The sequence below is a fragment of the Branchiostoma belcheri genome, unplaced genomic scaffold (genome assembly GCF_001625305.1).
Source record: "Branchiostoma belcheri isolate BF01 breed outbred unplaced genomic scaffold, Haploidv18h27 scaffold1, whole genome shotgun sequence".
In the NCBI taxonomy this organism is placed as follows: Eukaryota; Metazoa; Chordata; class Leptocardii; order Amphioxiformes; family Branchiostomatidae; genus Branchiostoma; species Branchiostoma belcheri.
This window is the reverse complement of record NW_017802379.1, coordinates 6,061,679-6,078,324: the sequence shown is the minus strand read 5'-3', so window position 1 is coordinate 6,078,324 and position 16,646 is coordinate 6,061,679. Positions and strand designations below refer to the sequence as shown.

General features: G+C 42.5%; 4 protein-coding genes across 4 annotated transcripts in view; 2 read left to right on the top strand and 2 right to left on the bottom strand.

The window, feature by feature from the left end:
• The window catches only part of LOC109467725 (tyrosine-protein kinase SYK-like), a 9,644-nt gene extending 8,936 nt beyond the window's left edge, over positions 1-708 (bottom strand). The window contains exon 1 of the mRNA XM_019765813.1: positions 512-708. Coding sequence (XP_019621372.1) covers positions 512-708 — 197 coding nt within the window. The remainder of the gene's footprint in view (positions 1-511) is intronic.
• Positions 709-1,757: 1,049 nt separating this feature from the next.
• On the top strand, positions 1,758-4,590 carry LOC109467632 (high affinity nerve growth factor receptor-like). The gene is made up of 3 exons (XM_019765705.1): positions 1,758-2,030; positions 2,971-2,975; positions 3,744-4,590. Exons 1-3 carry the CDS (start codon positions 1,758-1,760, stop codon positions 4,588-4,590), a joined length of 1,125 nt encoding a protein of 374 aa, XP_019621264.1.
• Positions 4,591-4,811: 221 nt separating this feature from the next.
• On the bottom strand, positions 4,812-10,768 carry LOC109467535 (BRCA1-associated protein-like). The gene is given in 15 exon segments (XM_019765590.1): positions 4,812-5,698; positions 6,009-6,104; positions 6,366-6,416; positions 6,653-6,766; positions 7,022-7,111; positions 7,273-7,388; positions 7,703-7,841; positions 8,057-8,132; positions 8,388-8,470; positions 8,714-8,779; positions 8,937-9,050; positions 9,538-9,727; positions 10,197-10,305; positions 10,308-10,388; positions 10,627-10,768. Coding segments are annotated over 15 exon segments (1,653 nt in total). The 3' UTR covers positions 4,812-5,512.
• A 673-nt stretch (positions 10,769-11,441) lies between these two features.
• Positions 11,442-14,657, top strand: LOC109467427 (nicotinate-nucleotide pyrophosphorylase [carboxylating]-like). Its single transcript, XM_019765403.1, has 5 exons — positions 11,442-12,159; positions 12,331-12,396; positions 12,599-12,868; positions 13,441-13,572; positions 14,173-14,657. Exons 1-5 carry the CDS (start codon positions 11,887-11,889, stop codon positions 14,395-14,397), a joined length of 966 nt encoding a protein of 321 aa, XP_019620962.1. The 5' UTR covers positions 11,442-11,886; the 3' UTR covers positions 14,398-14,657.
• Positions 14,658-16,646: the final 1,989 nt, after the last annotated feature.

The following is a 16,646-nucleotide window of genomic DNA, read 5'->3' as shown; positions in this document are numbered from 1 at the left end:
GTCAAACCGTGTGGTCAGATAGTCAAAATTCGAGCCCACGTCACTTGCAAAATCACATTCAGCACTCCCGTCAGTGTTTAGAACTGCGAGCTCCAAGACTGCAGCATCGTCGGGCGAGGAGAAACATTGGATACATTTTCCTCTAATTGCAGCGAAGCCTCTTTTATCTATGGCAGTTCCTGCAAACTGCACACGACAATCGCTGCTGGCGTGATAAAATATTGATTCACCTATATATATAGCTAATTTAAGTAGAGATTCCGGAATCTGAACTTCGGTGGAAAGAACTCCTCTGTCTTTCTCCATCATCTCAACCGTACTTGTCACATCGAAAATCGGACTGCCAGACTTTCCCCCAATAAGTACTGGCATTTCGCACGTGTCGTTGTAAACAGGTGGGTATCCTTCCACCTCCTGGACTTGTATATCCACGCGTCGCTCTTCTACCTTTCCGACCGGCCGAGTGACATTGACCCTAAGGTTGTACATCGGACTGACGTCATAATCTAACGGCCGTGCAACTGTGATCCTACAGGCGGTTATGATGAACCGACCGTGCTCGTCTCCCTCCACAATCTCACACTGAACGTCGTCTTCACCCATCTGAGAGGTGGTGAGGACGCTGGTGACGTTTCTTCCGATAGCGGCATTTTCTGGGACTGTGGCATAGAGCGGAGTTGTTGAACAAGCGACGCTGAACAGCGCCATGAACGTAACGAGACTGAATAAGTTCTTGAATGTTTGCATCTTGGATCTGGTCACGGGACGACTGCTGAGCTTGAACCACACACGGCTATAGCTGTGTCGCAGAAACGTGACAAAGTCACAACCTTCGTTTGGATATTGAATTGAATTAAATTATCACGACTAGTCAAAGAAATCCCCTCGCGCATTTTCCTAATTCATAAAGAGGAAGCATTTGATGTGGTCAAACATCCTCTTTTCGCTCCGTTGTTTAATACTAGTAAATTATAAATGGTCGTGAAATATTGTACGTAACGTGGACGTCTAAAGATAGAAAGATGAAAACCACAAGACATACCACAATTGCTTGGTACTATATTGCAATCAACGTGTAAGTTGGTAAAATGGAGCAACTTTCCTGATAGCGTCTTAATCTAAGCCAATTGACGCACATTCTAGAGACCTATTGAGGTTGCTGCATGACTTGGTGAAACGTACTCCAAGTTACCTGCTGAACAGGCAAGGACTCTGGATAAACAAACCTCTTGCAAATCAAATACTTTTTTTATGACATTAATTATAATTTTTTAAAGTCTAATCTTCATAAAACGAAAATTATACCGTAGACTTATATAGTACGGTAAGAAACTGGGAGTTAGGGTAATTCCCCCAACGCTTGACAAACAGTTATGATTGGTCTAGTCGACTCTATCAGGAGAGTTTCTCCATTTTACCATCTTACATGTGGATACGAGAGCTATATATTAGCAAGCAATTGTGGTATGCGCCTTCTACTTTGTCATCTTTCTATCTTTAGATCACGCCCTATATTTACTTGCCATACATTCACGACAATGTTTAAACTACTGTACGAAAAAAGGGGATATTCCACCACATCAAATGCTTCCTCTTCTTTTTAATTATGCAAATGAGGTGACTTCGTTGACTAGTCGTGATAACGTAATTCAACATCATACGAAAGGTCATGACTTTGTCAGGTTTCTGCTAAAGAAAGCCAGCTATAAATGTGTGTGATGAAAACTCAGCAGTCAACCCCTGTCACCACTTTCAAGATGCAAACATTCAAGAGCTTATTCAGTCTCGTTGCGTTCTTGGCGCTCTCCAACGTCGCTTGTTCAACAACTCCGCTCTATGCCACAGTCCCAGAAAATGCCGCTATCGGAAGAAACGTCACCAGCGTCCTAACCACCTCTCAGATGGGCGAAGACGACGTTCAGTGTGAGATTGTGGAGGGAGACGAGCACGGCCGGTTCATGATAACCACCTGTAGGATCACAGTTGCACGGCCGTTAGATTATGACGTCAGTCCGATGTACAACCTTAGGGTCAATGTCACTCGGCCGGTCGGAAAGGTAGAAGAGCGACGCGTGGATATACAAGTCCAGGAGGTGGAAGGATACCCGCCTGTTTACAACGACACGTGCGAAACACCCGTGCAGATTGGGGGGAAGTCGGGCAGTCTTCTTTTTGATGTGACAAGTACGGCTGAAATAATGGAAAAGCACAGTGGACTTATTTCCATCACAAGTCAGACTCCATATGCTGTACGTATACCTGGATTATATCATTCCGTATTTTACCACGCCGGTAGCGACTGTCGCGTGCAGTTTGCAGCATCTGCAAGGCATAAACTAGACATCGCCGCAGCTAGAGAGTTACGTGGGTCAGGTTTCAAATGTCTCCAATGTTTCTCCTCGTCCGACGATGCAGCAGTCTTTGAGCTCACAGTACTAAACGCTGACGGGAGTGCTGATTGTGATTTCGCAAGTGACGTGGGTTCAAATTTTGACTACCTTACCAAACAATTTGACATTGCAGGTTCGTTAAGTATATTCAAACCTCAAGAAGACAGCGAAAAGTACCATTTGAACTGCAAACTGCTAAACCTAACATTATCTTTACCAATGAGAAATCATGATCAACAGTACGAGGTCACCCGATTTATTATACTGAGGTTCGACGTTAAAGCCAAAGGATGTCCGCTGAACAAATATGGCATGGTATGTGAAAAACACTGTGGCTGTGAAAACGGCGCCCGTTGCCATGCGTTCAACGGGGCCTGTAAGTGTCAGCCTGGATGGCAAGGTGTCGTCTGTGACATACCTCACAGTACAGTTGCCATCATCGCGACTCCTAGCAACTCGCGACAGATTCACATCAAGGGTTCGTTGACATTGGAATGCAGAGCTTTCAATCTAGCCGTCGAAAGGATGATGTGGAGGTTTCCAAATGGAACCAAAAAGTGGCTACAGAGGACTCCAGAAGATCAGGTAAGAATAGAAAGTATCCGATCCCAACACAATGGCACCTACACCTGTACTGTAGTTACAGAAGACAAACGGGTCTTTCTCGCAAGTTACGAGCTTCAAGCAGTCACCTGTCCTGCTTGGAAGACGGGCGGATTGTGCGAAGACGACTGCGACTGTCCAGCAGGTGTCAGCTGTGACCGGTGGGCCGGCTGTGTCTGTCCACCGGGGTGGACAGGGACAATGTGCCTGTCTAAGTGCCAACGTGGCACGTTTGGACAAGACTGTAGCAGTGAATGCCAATGTCAGAATGCGTTCTTCTGACCATATAACCGGTCGTTGCAACTGCAGAGAGGGATGGTTTGGCGAACACTGTGATATGCCATGCCCAAGGGGTCGGTACGGAGAGGAGTGTCGGCATCTGTGTTCTTGTAAGAACAACGCCACATGTCACCACGTGGATGGAAGTTGCACCTGCGAGTCGCCTTGGACTGGGCAGTGGTGTGACGTAATCCATACCGACACATCCATGCTACCACTGCAAGTCTCTGTACCCCTTTTACTGGTTCTGCTTGTCTCCGCAGCATTAATGGGGCTCTGTATGTGGAAAAGGACTACTCGGGTAAAACGAAATGACGACTTGGAGGAGGCTCAGGCTCTACTCGAACTGACCAGTATGGAAGTAAACTTAGCAGATAGTCTGCAGCCCGACTGGCTCAACCGATGGGAAAGGAAGTCCAAGGATCTGACTCTAGGTCAGCTGATTGGGCTCGGTACGTTTGCACATATCAGAAAGGGCCATCTCCTCATTGACAACGCTTACGTGACTGTAGCTGTGAAGTCCGTGCGTGCGGAGGACAAACTGTGCTACCAAGCATTCTGTCGGGAAGTTTCCGCACTCATAGCTGTTCATGAAAACCGGGAACACAATAACGGAGCCTCCAACATTGTCCGGCTTTTTGGGGTCATCACGAAGTCCACGCCAAAAGGTGTTCTCCTGGAATATGCCAATGGTGATCTTTTGCAACTTCTTAAACGATTGAAGCAACAAACCGAACGTCGACGCTTGGGTCGCGTTCTTCTCCTTAGCGACGTTCTACGCTATGCTGTCCACATCTCACGTGCCCTGGAGGAGCTCCGACGCCTTCCTATCGCTCACGGTGACGTGGCCGCTCGGAACGTTCTCATCAGTGGAGATGACGTCGCTAAACTGACTGACTTCGGCCTGGCCCGTGACGTGTACAGCACCATTTCGCACGCGGCTTCTGTGAAGACGGACGCTGAGGAGTTGTTGCCTCTGAAGTGGATGGCTCTGGAGTCACTGAAATATCGTCATTTCACGTGCGAGTCTGACACGTGGTCGTTCGGCGTGCTGCTGTGGGAGATCGCGGCGTTTGGAGAGGAGCCCAGCTATCAGGAGATGGTCCGGCTCACCTATCCGAACTTAGTAGAGTTCCTGAGGAGGGGAATGCGTCTGCTGAAGCCGCGGGGATGTCCGAACAGGCTGTATGACGTCATGAGGTCGTGTTGGCGGCAGGAGCCGTCGGCCAGACCGACACCTGAGGAACTGGAACAGAAACTTACAGAATGTCGTCATGAGATAGATCTTCAGTTTGTGGAGAAGGAAACCACCGTTTGAGTCAGAACTCACAAAAGTATTACTAAGATATTTGTTTAAGGGGAATCGTATGGCCGCCTTTTTATGCAACGTTGAGCAGATACCATATGCCTTCTACATGTATATGTTCTGCGTACCTGCTAGCCAAATATCCAGCAGATATGGAAATATGCATGCAGAAGGCCTTAAGTAACTGAGACAGCTGAAGAATGGATGCGAATAAAAGCAGCCAGAGCCCAAAGATCTTTTAAGCAGCTTTATTCTGTTGTATTGTTCTGTAAATTTGAGTTCAACACAAATATACATGTGTGGAAGATTGGTGAAAACTTGTTTCTGACTAAAGAAGAAATGCGGTTTCAGTCTTATTCATATAATGCAGAATCTTCATTTCTTGTTATGCAGTGCAGTAAAAAAGTGCAGGAGGACCCTAAAGCTTGCAGCTATCATACAAAACAATCTGCTTCTTCACTATTATTACTTAATAGTATATTGCACCCTTAAAATCCCAAATGCATTCCCCGTATCATGGTCGTTACTTTGGAGTAGATAATCTGTTAACAATAAATAGTTTATGTACACGTAGCAACAGTTTTGCTAAAGTTGAGACAGCATAGGCATGTGAAGAATTGTCTCTAAAGGCATCTGTTTAAATTTCATAGGCAGGTTAGACATTCTAGGCTCCTCTAATGAAACGTGGCATCTGAAAGCCATCAGCAGTGTTCAGTCATGGTCCTGCCAACTCCAAGACATTCAGATTTACATGGCTTAAAATGCATGATTTGAATGCAGCAATCCTTGACCATTACTGAGGCCCAGGCAGTTGCGTTTGACAGGCATGGCTGGAAAGTAGTATGCCAAGCAGCAGAGTGCCATCATGACCACAACAAGCCAACGGACCAGCACGCAGTAAGCTTTATTTTCTGTGAAGAGATACATGTATGTACTATCTCTTTTTCCCTCGCCGAGCGCGATGCCCCCTCCCCGCACCAGGGGGCGCCGCTGTTGCTCCCATCACGATCTGCCCCTCTGCGATCTCCTGCCGCTGGTCTTCAGGCACCTCGCTTATGGTCTGTTTGGCCTCCAGAAAGAACATCAGGTCTCGGACCTGTTCCTTCAACTCATTCACTTCCTGTGAGAGCAAACCATCCAGTTTATCAAACACAAGAATCTCGAAGCACTTGCATTTAATGAAGCAAGCTGGCAAAAAATAACACGTACTTTCTTTTTCAATTTTACAAAACTGAAAAAATTTAATGATTTGCAAGGAAGTTCTCTTTTACTCAATATCACCATTCAACCTATTTTGAATATGTTGAATGTTACACTTACAGATTTGGAGATGAGCAATTGTTAGTAGCATGCGAAACAAACTCATTGATTTAATTTTGTTGCTCTATGAATCTTATAATAACAGAAAACTGACTGGCTCTACTCCTGACCTTGGATTTGGTCTCCATCTCTGTCGTCATCTTGGCTTCCAGCTGGTCATATCTGGTTTGCCACTGTTGCTGGTTCTGTGATAAACATGTGTTCAACTGGAACAGAAAATAAAAGAGAGTTAAAGTGATGAAGGTTAGACATCCAGGTAAACAATACACATAGACAATTCTAACTCTACTATTGGATAAATTACCAAGATTACTTCCAGACATTTTTAGTGACATCCATCACTCTTCTTCAGCATCAATAAAATGTTGGCTTGTATCATTACCACTTTATTTCTTTTTTGTTTGTGTCTATTGACATTTACCACATCTGTGGAAGGATTGGGATAACAGGTGACTACTAAAACTGACCTCTTTTTCTTCTTTCAGATCCTTGGACAGCTTTAGTACTTTGCCCAACAACTGTTGATAAGATGAACAAAGATTAGGGTGTTAAAGAAAGATTTCTACAAGGAAGGTTATGGAATAGTCAACCACATTAAGATCCCAATTACCTACTTCTTATATTTACACATACCAATATCCCTCCATTAGATGCCTTGTACAACTTGTAGTGCAAAATGTAGTTTACTCTACATGTTCTTCTATGATTCATGATACATTCTGCTCACAGTAGATCCAGTGAATCCAGTTCTAACCTGTTGACATCTCTTATCCTGCCCCTGCCTCTCCTTCTGTGCGTCTGACAGTTTCTGTTCCAATTCCTCACACTTCTCCAGGGTCTTCTTAAACCGAGCCTCCATGGCAGAAGTCTGATGGCAAATACACACACAAAAGCTTCATGTAAGATTCAACTGCAAATTAACACCTTAGCAAAAAAATCTCCCACAGCAAGGAGAAGGTTAAACATAAATTCACCTTCCAAAAGTTAAAGACAGGATGACAGTTCACTTAGTACACTTTTCCTATTCTACAATACTTGTAATGGCTTTTCCTATGTTTTGCTTAATTCCTCGATAATTCAAATTTCAGGAAGTTGTTGAAGTGTCTGTTACAGTACAATGTACCTCTTCGATGGCGTTCTGTTCCACCCGTGCGATCTTGTCTTCCCAGTATCTCCTCTGATTATCCAGCTGATTGGTCAGCAGGTAGGTGTACTGGAACATTGGATCAACCAATCACAAACCTTTATTTTTTAAAAATGAGTTTGTGACCAATTTTTAGCTCTAGAATTGGCTACAAAAGATTGCACCTCAATAGACTACCTCCTAGACTAAAGTATGCTATAAAATATTAAAAATAGTAAAATTGTTGTTACCTCCAGTTGCATGGAGTCTAGTTTCTCATCTGTTTCTCCGTTGTTGAAGCCAGGACAGTCCCACTCTACCAGTTTACCATCCCCCTTGCTCTGCACAATTCTGTGGACCCAGTTATCTGAAAAAAAATTACTCATAATTTGACAAATTTCTTGTAGTAGCATACATTTTGTACGTAGTGCAGTGGTTAGCAACCCTGCCTCTGGAGTCCTTAGGCTGGGCTGTTAAGCCATGGTCCAATATTAATTGTGCTTGTCAAAAAGAGCTAGGGGTACCTGTAAATTCTGTTCATATCATCTGCCTTCTCTATCACAACCAGTGGGAGATTATGGTAGCTCTTCATTAAGCTAAAACTGGATTGAGATCACTTTCCTTTCATCAGAATAGATGCCATAAACCAACATTGTTACTATCAGGAGAAGTTTCTCCTACCTCCTGCATAGTCCCAGACCCTCTGGTTTCCCAGCTGCATAGAGAAGGTGTGCTGAGACTCCTTGAAATGTTCGTAGGCATGAGCCTTCTGGTAACGACCACACCCAACATGGCCGCACACCAGGCAGATCCACAGGCTCTGGGGGAGATAGATATAAGTTTTCACCAAAATGGATGCAAAATTTGAGGTGGAAAGGCATGTGTTCTACATATTATAAACTAAATATTGAACCTCATCTTTTATGTGTATCAATCTCTAACATAAAACTTCTTACAAGCTGTTTCATGTGAAATATTTATTCCATGCTATGTTTGCTGTTGTGTTCTACATGTACTTGTAAATGAGTTACAAACCTCAATGCTGTCACACTGGAAACATTTGTTATCAGCCACTGGCTCTGGGCACTGGACATATCTGCACACTGGACACCTACATGTATGGTAGCAGGAAGGACCACATCAAATGGCATGGGTCAGAAAACTGACTGCAGTTCTGTACTGCACAGTAAAGAAAACTGTGAACCTTCACATATACTGTGCCGGACAATGTAATAAACAGCGTCATCTTACTATAATAATCTAATGTTAACGGTCAGGGAACAATGTTTTGCTAATAAAATACAATGCATATTGGATTACTCTATACCAATTCATGCTAGAGTTAGAATAACTATTGGTTCCTTACGTTGTGTCCTCCCACTGTTCTAGACAGGGCATGTGGAAGGAGTGATTACATAGGACAGTCAGGATCCCATCTACAGACTCATCCTGAAAAAATAAATGTACAGGAGTTCAATTTCGACTTCTCAACACACTGTCTTCATTTTCATTTCAGTAACATAAATCACTACCGGTAGTTAGTGTGCAGTTAAGTGATAGAAATATTTCAAAAACTAAAAAAAACATGAAATACTACGGTAATACTACTACATGCAAGTAGTTTCCCAAAGAAGAAACGTCATTTTGGGAAAAAGATATTGACATGACATAATAGTAATGCTGTTGCCTTACCATTCTCTCCAAGCAGATGTGGCAGATAGGTAGTTCTGTCATCCCTGCTTCTGGCATATACCCACCCTGTATCAGGAAATGAATGAACAAATGCCAACAGTGTGAATTCAAGTCTTGTTTGTTTTGCTTTGTTTGTTTGTTGTGTTACAGGTGTTTTGAACAAGTACATATACATGTACATGTATGAGAAATAACTCTTAGTTGTAAATGATGGCTACTTTACCTGTTCAGCTTTCATGGCCTCCACTCTTGCGACATACACCAGGTGGCACACTGACTCCTCCAGACTACTGTAGTTCATCCCATTGTAGTTCTTATAAAACTCGTCAGCATACTCCTGAATACAGCAACACAACAGTACATGTCAGTACACAGCTTACACATACAGTGACATGTTGGGTCAAATAGATGGGCTCATTGTAAGAGCAAATGACCACAAAAGATTACAACTGACCAGTCAAGACAGTTGTGGTCACTAAGGCCACACTGACTTGGATGACATCATCTGAGACCACCTAAACCAGTGCCTGCAGGGGAATGTATTCTGGCTAAAAATAATAATGCCGCTAAACTATAGGAATACAAAGGTGGTATCATAAATTTGTGGTAATGATGTATACAAACTGGCACATGCTGGCCTTTTACGGAATTCATGACTCAAAACTGTATGTATGTACTGGTTCTTGAGTCATAGACATTCTGTAGCCTGGGTACTATCCTTTTTTTCTGAGAACAGGCGAAAATCAATATGTCATCCATAAAATTAAGTGTACTGTGTACCCTAACTAACATTACATGTATATTGATTTTAAAATGTATATTACCTGGCTGTGGAACTTGAGCAGCACCATGTAGTGGTTGGGTTGTGAGCCCCGGATGATGCGCATGTACTCCACCCTGTCTCTGACGGGGGACATGAACTTGAGCAGGTCACAGGACAGCATGGAGCAGGGCGTGTTCAGGATACAGATCATCTCACTCCGCGGGATCTCATCATCACACGGGGTCAGCTCACTGGGGGACAGAGACATCACCACATGTAGATCACGGCAGGATGTAGGTTCTGTCAACTTCACATGATCTATAACCTCTGCCAATGGGGTTATGTAATCAGGTCTATTTGTGTGTGAGTTTGTGATGAGGATGATAGAATTTTACTGCACATAGCCCTTGGAAAGCTGCAAAATCATGCTAGTTTGGTCCCCCTTGCAGCATGTAATGTCACTGCAGGTGTAATTTTGTTGGTGACTTAAAAAAACTTACAGTACCACAGAGTCTACTGTTTTCTACTATTTTCTGGTTAAGAAGTAATGAATTGTTTTTCTGAGTTTTAACTACTTGGTGTTGGTTGCAGAAACAAGAAAACACAGAAGGAACTTTTCTTTAAGAAAGTTTTCTTTAAGTTAAGAATCTGACACACTGTAAGGTAAGGTATACCAGCCCTCCTGTATTGAGATGAAGTATGATGGTTTTCCATGGCTACCTTGACTTGAAGAGGTGCATGATCCCTTTAGTGACCTCCACACAAGGGTTGCCTGATGTAAACGGGATGCCTGTTGGAGTTTTGGGACGAGTGCTGCTGGGTCGCTCACCCCCTCCCCCACATCGGACTGGTGGGTGACAGAAATGTTGGCAAGTCTCACCTCCAAGTCCAGCTCTGTCTCTTCTACATCTCCTAAAATGGAATAAAAAAACTTCACCCAGTAAGAATTTGGATATGTAAACACATTAGTGATTAAAATCATCTAAATTATAGTTGGAACTACATCTACTAGTACTTATACAAAGAAATGAAACTTGTTTTAAAAGCTCTTGAGCACCTGACATACATGAACTTTACTTACAAAGTGTTGTTGTGTGACAGTGACAACTGATTGTAGGTTCGGAAATATAATAATAAACAGATGACTTGCCTTTTTGTTTATCTGGCTTGTATGTTTCTATGGTGACTTCAGTGGGAGTCCGTAGCCCGCGGACATTTTGGACATGCTTGCTGGGTGACTGTGAGTCATCTCTTCTCTCTGTGAGCTCAACTTTCTTTTCTCCAGCTTGCATGACTAATTCAAGTTCTTTATCATCTAAACTTTCTTTGAGGTTTTCATTTCTATAATCTGGATCTGTTACTACATTCCCATGATCCTCTCCTCCCTTCCCATGATCCTCCTGCTCCTGCTGTCCCCCTGGATGAGGTGACTGTCCATCATCAGGACCATCCTTTGTTTGACACTCTGCATCTTTCCTTTGTGATGATCCATCCTCCTGCTCCTCTTGATTTGAAAACTCAACTGTGCTAGCCATTGTTTCAAACAATGGAGCTGGACAGGGGATGAAAAAATTACTTTGCTGAGACCAAGAAAACATCATTTCCTCCAAAAAACGTGTCTGCTGTTGCTCAATATTTTATGTGACTCATTATTAAAACAACAACAACAAAGGAACGTGCTTTATTTAATACCAATTCCATTATGATGACACAATTTCTGTACTACTGTGAATGTAATAAAGTTTTACTACTTAAATCAATGTCTTGCTTCGGGCGTTTTTTTTTGCACGTGCTTCATATACAAATGACTTTTACGAAATTCTATTCAGCCTAAACAGTAGATGCGTTTGAATTTCATGTCTTCTGTACCGATATACATTTTGACCAGTCATAATTTGGGACAAATAATTTGGAGCTGCGAAGTAATGGTCTCAAAGGATTTTACAGTCACATACATACCTTTGTAATATATTGAAGGTAGGGAATGATCCTCTACAACCTCAAGACGCAGGACGACGAGAGAGACGTACATAGGAGTCCCTTTCTCCAACGTTTTCTACTCAGAAAGCAACAAACTGCGACACTCGGACCAAAAAATTAGCGCACGGCCGCCATCTTTGTTTTGTGTCAATGTCACCACTTCCGGTGACATAGTTTCGTATTTGAGAGACAATTGTCCTATATACGGAAAATTCTTCTATTGTATACCCCTACTATTTCACGATTAAGAAATATAACGAGATTTCAACTATCAGCTGACCAAAAAATTTCGTGTTTTGTGTAAAATCTTTCTAAATTGCTGACCCGGAAGTAGATGCTCAGGGTCGTCTGCTACAGGTGCTACATGACGAGGTCAACTTGCATGTGGTAAAGTTACTTTAATGTTTTCACGAATTATAAACATTTCTCGATGTCTTTCTCGCGGAATTCCAAAGTTGTGATGATGTCTAGAGATAGCGAGGACGCAGAGCTGGTCCTGGCGCATCTCATTCACCCCGTGACGGTGAAGAAGCTGGTACGACGTTGGTTAGAGGAGGACACGCCGAGTTTTGACTATGGCGGGTTTGTAGTAGGAGAGAGAAAGGAGTCGGCGGTGTTGCTGTGTAAGTCTGCCGGGGTACTGGCGGGAGTGCCATTCTTCAATGCCATCTTCGAGGAGCTGAACTGCACCGTGGACTGGCAGGTGGCGCTACAGTTGTCTCTACTAGTATCTATATAACTAGTAACTACATTGTATAACACACACACACACACACACACACACACAACAAGTTATATCATTTTGATGGACATCTAACATTATATGCTATAACATTAACAGGACTGCGTTTAAAAATCTAAATGTGTTTTTCAGGTGCCAGAAGGAACACTGCTAGAGCCTGTCAGTGAACCCATCACAGTAGCAATAGTATCTGGGAAGGTATGTTTCTTCTGTTCATAATATGCTTACCATTTTCTTTCCATATGTTGATATGTCCCAGACACCTGTTATTAATTCATGCACAATCTGATAATAAACCCAGTAATGACTAAGAATCAATGAAGAAGAAGAAGAAAAATTATACTAGTAGTTACAGTCTCCAAAATCTTGACAATAATGTTAGTGTATTTTTATCTTCCAGGTGAGGCACCTTCTGCTCGGTGAGAGAGTGGCGCTGAACTGTATCACCCGTGCCAGCGGTATCGCCACCCAGGCCAGACGCATGTCGGACATCGCACAAAATACGGACTGGCACGGGGAGGTGTCGGGGACGAGGAAGACCACGCCGGGCTTCCGTCTGGTGGAGAAGTACGCGTTACTCGTTGGGGGAATCTCCACGCACAGATACGACCTGTCCTCCATGATCATGCTGAAGGATAATCATATCTGGTCAGCAGGGAACATCACTCAGGTAGGTTCTGCAATAATGTTCTATTTTAATTCTACCCTAACATTTCAAAGTAACAGATAGAATGGTCAAAGGGCACTGTCTCAAAGGGTACTGTCACGCAGTGCCATCTAGCTTTAGTAGACAGTACAACAGTCTTGTTGTGTTTTGTGTATATAAGAAGCCCATCATTTCTTCTCAAACATGTTGCTTCCAGGCCGTGAAACTGAGAGATGCTAAGAGTTGGATTATTCTGTTCTGAGATTGGTTTGATCTACCCAAACATATTCAATGGAATACAAGTAGTCCAAGGGTACTGTCATGCAGTGCCACCTAGCCTTAGTAGACAGTACTGCAGTCTTGTGTGTATCACATGTAGGGAGTCATTTCTTCTCCTTAAACATGTTCTTACCAGGCAGTGAAAGAGTGTTAAAGACATGTAACGTTATGTAACATCAACAATGGAATATTAGTAGTAGTCCAGAGACACTGGCATGCAGTGCCCCCTAGCTTTAGTAGAAAACATAGCAGCTTTGCTTTGTATTCGGTTGATAATGTAACAAGTCATTTCTTCTCCCCCAACATGTTGTTTCCAGGCAGTGAAAGATGCTAAGAGAGTTGGCGGGTTCTGTACTAAGATCGAGGTGGAGTGTCGGTCAGTGGAGGAGGCCCTGGAGGCTGCAGCAGCTGGAGCAGACGTGGTCATGCTGGACAACTTTGAGCCACAGGTGAGGAGTCAACACACTGTTTACTGTGTTCTACAGACTACACATTCAGCACCAAGGAGAGGACCATTCTTACAGTATTGATATATATGTTGGAAAACAACATTACAACAACAAGTAGAATTGTATTGCATGTAATGCGTAGTACACAATGTCAATACATGTGTATAACAATCCACCATTGGTATCAAGCTGGTATTTATTAGCTACAAATTTAAAGCTGTAGGTACTTTTTTAGGTACAGATTTTTAAATCTGTTGATATATTTAGCTATGGATTTAAATCTGTTGGTATTTTTAGCTATAAATCAAATATCTTACTTAGAGAATGACTCAATATTTTCCATGTTTTGTGTGAATTCAATCAGTTGTAGAGTCATAACATAGCTTCACACTTGCATTTATCTAGTAATCAATGAATGATCGTGGATTGTATTTCTTGAATGTATTCATTTGGCCGCACTAGGAATTTTGCAGGTTCAGTCAAGGACAAAATCTATTCACATGGGTATCCAAATATGTGTGTTGAGTTTTGCTATATTTCTTCATGTTCAAGCTCTGGTATTTTTGGCAAGTTTTCAGATGTAATTTTGTTCTTTCACAGGCCCTGCATCCTGCAGCCAGGGTGATAAAAGACAAGTTCCCCCACATTCTGGTGGAGTCTAGCGGAGGTATCCGTGAGGACACTCTGTTCAAGTTCATGGGTCCCCACGTGGACGTCATATCCCTCAGCATCACCACACAGGGGTATCAGACTGTAGACTTCTCCTTCAAGATACAGAAACAGGGAAAGAACCCACACAACCCACGTGTGCAGACGTCTTTATGATTCATCGTTGTGTGAATCTTGGTAGATTATTTTTGTAAGTCATGTATATCTGCAGCAATTGGTAGACTATTGACTCGGAGACATAGAGTGGTCAGGGAAAATCTGCAAGTGATTATTTTTGTAATGAAATTTATCAGACCTTACTCTGTATCATTTTATTGATACAAAACTTGACATCATTTGAAAAGTGATACCTAAATGTAGCTGTCAATTGTATGAATTTGAAGGATGGAAGAACATCTATATGCAGGATTAGTGCATGCCCCTAATGCTCTTCAGGAAGAGCATCATATTATCAAAGCTGAAGTAAAAAAAATAGGCTTAAGTGTGAAGACTTGTAATTCTTGCCTGTTTTAGGTGACTGTGCGAAATCTGAGAATGTACAGTGAATACATTGTTATATTGATGTACATATAAAAAAGTCACAAGGACTGAGCCCTTGAAAGCTTGTTGCATTGCAGTAAACAGAGTGAATACCATCCATTGGTCATTACTGAACTGTCATTGTCACTGTTGTTAAACATTAGTTGGTTAATTGTGGCTGTGCTTTTCACGTTCTCTTTCTGTTGACAGAGAGTCCTGAATTTAAGGGGGCTTTTGATGTGATAATTGCCTCCCAGCACCTGCACAGTTGACAAAAACCTAATGTGATCAAAGTCATCCTTGGAAATTGCTGTATGTGTCCTGCCCATAGATTCATCATTAACAGGGGAAAGAGGGTTGTTTTGGCTAAACGAATTCGTAGAAGTTAGTTTGGAGGAAAATTTGGTCCTTTGTCGTTTGGAACTCCTTATCTGCACTCGGGTCAGAAAGCTGATGAAGACCGAGTGGTTCGGTCAAAAATTTAATTTTCATTATGTATTCTACCAACTCTGATTAAAGCCCCAGTGCCACGGGGGATAGCAGTATTTTTCTTCCTGCATTATGCTAGTGTTCAATTCTCGTTCGAGATTCGTTTTAAGTAAAAGATATATGTATCTTGCTTTTTTTAAAATAAATATTCTCCATATGTGTGCTTTTAATTTTTCCATGACAGGTAGTGTCTCCCGAAAATTTCATCCATATAGTTCGTTTTGTTAATTACATGTAGTAGTATTAGTCAAAAACAGAAGGAAATGCACTATTGACAGGACGATCTTGTTAAAAAGGGCTCATAGCCAATATTAGGCCCGGTTGAGGTCGTTTAAGGTCGGTTTAGGTATTTAGGCAGACCCTCACTGGGCAAACCCATGCCGATGAGGCGTGAAGTCTCCAGGGGAATGAATGCCTTGGTGACGGCATAAATTCGTGTTTACTAGTGAACCCACAAGTTCAGTGTGGCAAAAAAGTCCTGTCGACATGTTGTGTTTGTGGATGGCTCTTTAATACGTACTAGTATTTGAGATAAACGAAATATACATTTGAAAATGGGACCCGGGCGCAGTGACTGACATACAGCCAGATACTGAGATAGTACGTAGCGGTGCTGATCCAAGGAGGAGGAGAGGTACACGTAAAACAAGTCAGTTGGAAACGATAACAAGAAGCCATAGGCGACAATTCTCCGTGAAGTATTATATATTGCAACAAAAAGAAGTAGCCATTGGCGACAATTCTCTGTGAAGTGTGATAAATCGAACAAAGAAAAATTGTTTAAACGCGCGTCGGCTCAGTCATCTTAAGACGCAACAACCAATCAGAGATGCGAGATGCCTACACGTGACGCGGGAAGGGCGCGCGATGCCCGAAATATTTTTGCGTCAATATTCAGCGCCGTGATTCAAGAGATTAATACCCGGAAACAATTTTTTTCTTGTTTTGAACGCATTAACATGCATTTACGCTAATCTAGTATGATTCAGGGTTACTTTTGTTTTAACCTGCCATGGCCAGATTATCTAAAGATGTGTGTATTGTGTGTACAATCTATAGAAAGAGAAATGTACATCAGGTCCGATCATCCGATTTTCACGTTTCGGTTTTTTGGACTCGGTTCATGAACGTATTTTGGTTTGGCTCCTGGAATGTGCGAAAAAAATGACTCCCGGGACTGTCTACAGGGAACACTCGCACATTCGCGGTGTATCAGGACAGCGCGACTGGTCGTCATTAGCGCAGTAACAGTTGCATAAACGGACGAAACCATTTCAAAGAAATGGGGATGTTTCGAAAATAAGCATTTACTCCAATATCAAAACAGCTACGGCAAAAATAAAAAGACGTGCATCATCCCGGACATAATGCAACACCACATGCGAAATTACACAGAA

Coding starts and splice junctions, on each gene's coding strand:
- LOC109467632 (XM_019765705.1), top strand. CDS start 1,758: ATGCAAACATTCAAGAGCTTATTCAGTCTCGTTGCGTTCTTGGCGCTC.
- LOC109467427 (XM_019765403.1), top strand. CDS start 11,887: ATGTCTTTCTCGCGGAATTCCAAAGTTGTGATGATGTCTAGAGATAGC. Junction 12,160..12,330: donor ACTGCACCGTGGACTGGCAG/GTGGCGCTACAG, acceptor TGTGTTTTTCAG/GTGCCAGAAGGAACACTGCT. Junction 13,573..14,172: donor TGGACAACTTTGAGCCACAG/GTGAGGAGTCAA, acceptor GTTCTTTCACAG/GCCCTGCATCCTGCAGCCAG.